Source organism: Buceros rhinoceros, unplaced genomic scaffold, assembly GCF_000710305.1.
Source record: "Buceros rhinoceros silvestris isolate BGI_N320 unplaced genomic scaffold, ASM71030v1 scaffold7790, whole genome shotgun sequence".
Taxonomy (NCBI): Eukaryota; Metazoa; Chordata; class Aves; order Bucerotiformes; family Bucerotidae; genus Buceros; species Buceros rhinoceros.
The window spans coordinates 43,739-46,565 of NW_010391383.1; the positions used below are offsets into that span (position 1 = coordinate 43,739).

Below are 2,827 nucleotides of genomic sequence, written 5' to 3' on the forward strand. Positions count from 1 at the left end.
TAAGCCCTTAGTTCCAAACCAAACCAAATCACCCTGTTTCTCAGATAAGGTTTGTCGTTCTCATGGGAAGAAGTTGCCCTGTTATGTCATGTGTTGGCCAGTAACTCTGCTTTCAAGCAGTTTGCCATCTCTGTGGTTTCCATTACAATAATGCTACAAATAATTCCAGCGCCACCACTTTGGATCAACATTTTAATGAGGCACCAAACCCACAAAAGGGGCTCTGTAGAGCGTAATTAAATAGAACGGGCCTAAACAAACGGTAAGGTTTTACAAGTTACAATATAGTTCATAACAGCTGTGAGGCAAAGAAAGGAGCATTGAAGATGCATGATGTTAAAAGGCATTTCACAGAATGCAAACACTAAAACTTTTCATATCGCACAAACGGTAAAACACTACGAGCACGTGACTTCCCTCTGATTTGGAAGAATCTGTGTGGGGCACAGGGCATTTGGTTTTTTCCTTCTGCTAGTCAGCACAATGAAATATTTCACGTGGAAACCCAAACAGAGGCAAAGACAGCCATTTGTCCTTTGGAAAGAAATAAATACTGCAGGAACGGGTAAAGTCAGTAGGAACATCTGGTTCAGTCAGGCCACGGGATGCTGGATCTCGGCTCAAAAATGCCGGGCAGTGTTGGGACTCCTCAACATAGTCTTGCAAACAATCAGAATTGTAACAAGTCTGTTTGGCTCAGAGCTGCAAGACACTTGTTTCATGCTCACACCGACTGCTCGAATCCACTGCAAGCGGTGACACTCAGGCTGAGCCAACTAGCTCAGCGTTCAATTCTCTGTCTGCATCAGCTATTTACAGTACCACGGTTGCTCCACCCCTGTCATATTTGATCCAAGAGCTGGTAAATCCTACAAACACAGGAAGGTTTCGATTTCACATTAAGGTAACGTTGACACGGTGCTGCTGTATCGCGTGAAGTCAGTGCACTGTTACTCCTTGAGAATGAATTTTCTGGTAAACTTGGTTTTCATTTCATTTTCCCCCAGTCCTCTCGGCAGCCCTTCCCCAGAGCTGTGGCTATTGCTGCAGTTCCGGGCTTGTGAATGAGAAGTTTCTGAATTCATCTTGGTTTATCATCGGAAGGATTCCTTCTTCAATGGGAGTCAGAATGGGCTCCTCTTTTATAAAATCTGGATCAAAGTTGCTCACGTCATCTTTGGATTTCTGTCAAATGGAAAAGACAAAGGAAAGAGATGTCAAAAGTTGTATCATCTTTAGCGCAGTCTCGAGGGCAGTGAACCGTCACCTCCATAACCCAGGCTGAGCTTACTGAAAGCTTTGTCTGGGGCTAGACTGGAGCAGCTGAGTGCCCCCACAGAGCCTCTTACAAAGGAAACCCTTTTAGAGCCTCCGCAGGCTTCTGACAGGCAAACTCCCCTCTGATTTAACTGACACCACCTCTGATGGGCTGCCTGCTCGGACACGGCAGGGCAGGGCACATCAATCAGCTCCTTTCCTCAAATGGCAGCACAGACCCAGCCGCTCCAAGCCGTTATCAGCCCGAGTTTCCAATTAGCTGACTCCACACAGTCCCTCCTTATCTGCAGAGTGTCTCAGCCGGGTTTTGGGAGGGGGGAACGTGCGCTCCTCTCTGTGTGAGCCATTAAACTTGCACAATAATGAATTGCCGGGCCAGGAAGATAAATGGCTTCCCTCCAGGTGCTGGATTCCTTGCTGTGCGCCGCAGAGTGGGACTGTTTACAATGCACACACACAAACGGGGTTTGTGGCAGAGTTTGACAAGGTGTGTGTGTTTCCTGCATCCAGAACAAGATGTTTTATTGACACTGAAGTCTAGCATTCCCAGATTCTGTCCAGCTCATGGGGGCTGAAGAGGCTCCCTTAGCCTTTGATTGAGGTCAAGAAACTCAAGAGCCTGATCTTGAGCTGTCACAGCTCCCGCAAACGCCTGATCCTGCAGCCAGCGAGCTTAACGGAGCAGGACTGGGTCGACCACTGCCACTATGAGTTTGCAGAGTGACCACAGCATGAGACAAAGCCACTCCAAGTGACAATTTCAAAGGCAAGGAAGCCACAGAGACAACCTTGGAAAGGCTTGCCATGGAGAGCGTCCTCGGGGCTGTGTGGCACCACGGGGAAAAGGGGCAACACTGCCCGCTCTGCAGCCTGTCTGCTGTTGGAACCACTGGGCTGACAGCGGGCTGAGTGGGGAACGCTCTGCTGGGTGCTGGAGAGAGAGAGACAAAAGAGAGACAGCCCCATCGTGGAGAGGTAGGTGGAGTGCTCAGAATGAGGATTATCTACCTGTTTATATTTGGGGCAAGGCAAAGGGTAGTGAGGTGCCTAGTTCTGCTGCAGCTGCTTTTACAAACCTGCATCTTTTGGCTGAGCTGCCCTTGAAAACCCAGCATGGAGTCAAAAAGTGGCCTGTACGACATTAGGTGGCCATCCAGCAGCCAAACCGAGACCAGAAACCTCACCTCCTGGCTCCTGGGCCAGGTCTTTCATGTCAAGGTTGCCCTTCCCTTACCTCCTTTCCCATCTCATGGGAATAAAGAGCCCAGAAGGGAAAAAAAAACGGGATCCCTTCCTCCCACCCTCCTTCCCACGTACAATTCGGGGCCTGAACGGTGGCTCCATCTGACGCTGGTTGAGCAGGTCCCAGTCCAGGTCTTTGAAGTAGGGGTGCCGCAGAATCGCGCTCTCGCCACCCAGCCCCGGGCTGCCCAGCCGCATGTTGGGGTTCTTCGTCATGAACTGCAAAACAAAAAGGGCTGTTTGTTTCCTCCCATCCGGCAGGGCCACGGGAGAGGGACCTATTAGCAGTCACACAAAAGCTTGTCCT

The 2,827-nt window shown here is 49.9% G+C and overlaps 1 protein-coding gene across 1 annotated transcript in view; it reads right to left on the reverse strand.

Annotated features, from left to right (window-relative positions):
• Positions 1–388: 388 nt before the first annotated feature.
• Positions 389–2,827, reverse strand: part of PRKCH (protein kinase C, eta) — a gene marked incomplete at its 5' end in the record, with an annotated part of 117,704 nt that continues 115,265 nt past the window's right edge. The window contains 2 exons of the mRNA XM_010141560.1: positions 389–1,185; positions 2,596–2,739. Coding sequence (XP_010139862.1) covers positions 1,039–1,185; positions 2,596–2,739 — 291 coding nt within the window. The remainder of the gene's footprint in view (positions 1,186–2,595; positions 2,740–2,827) is intronic.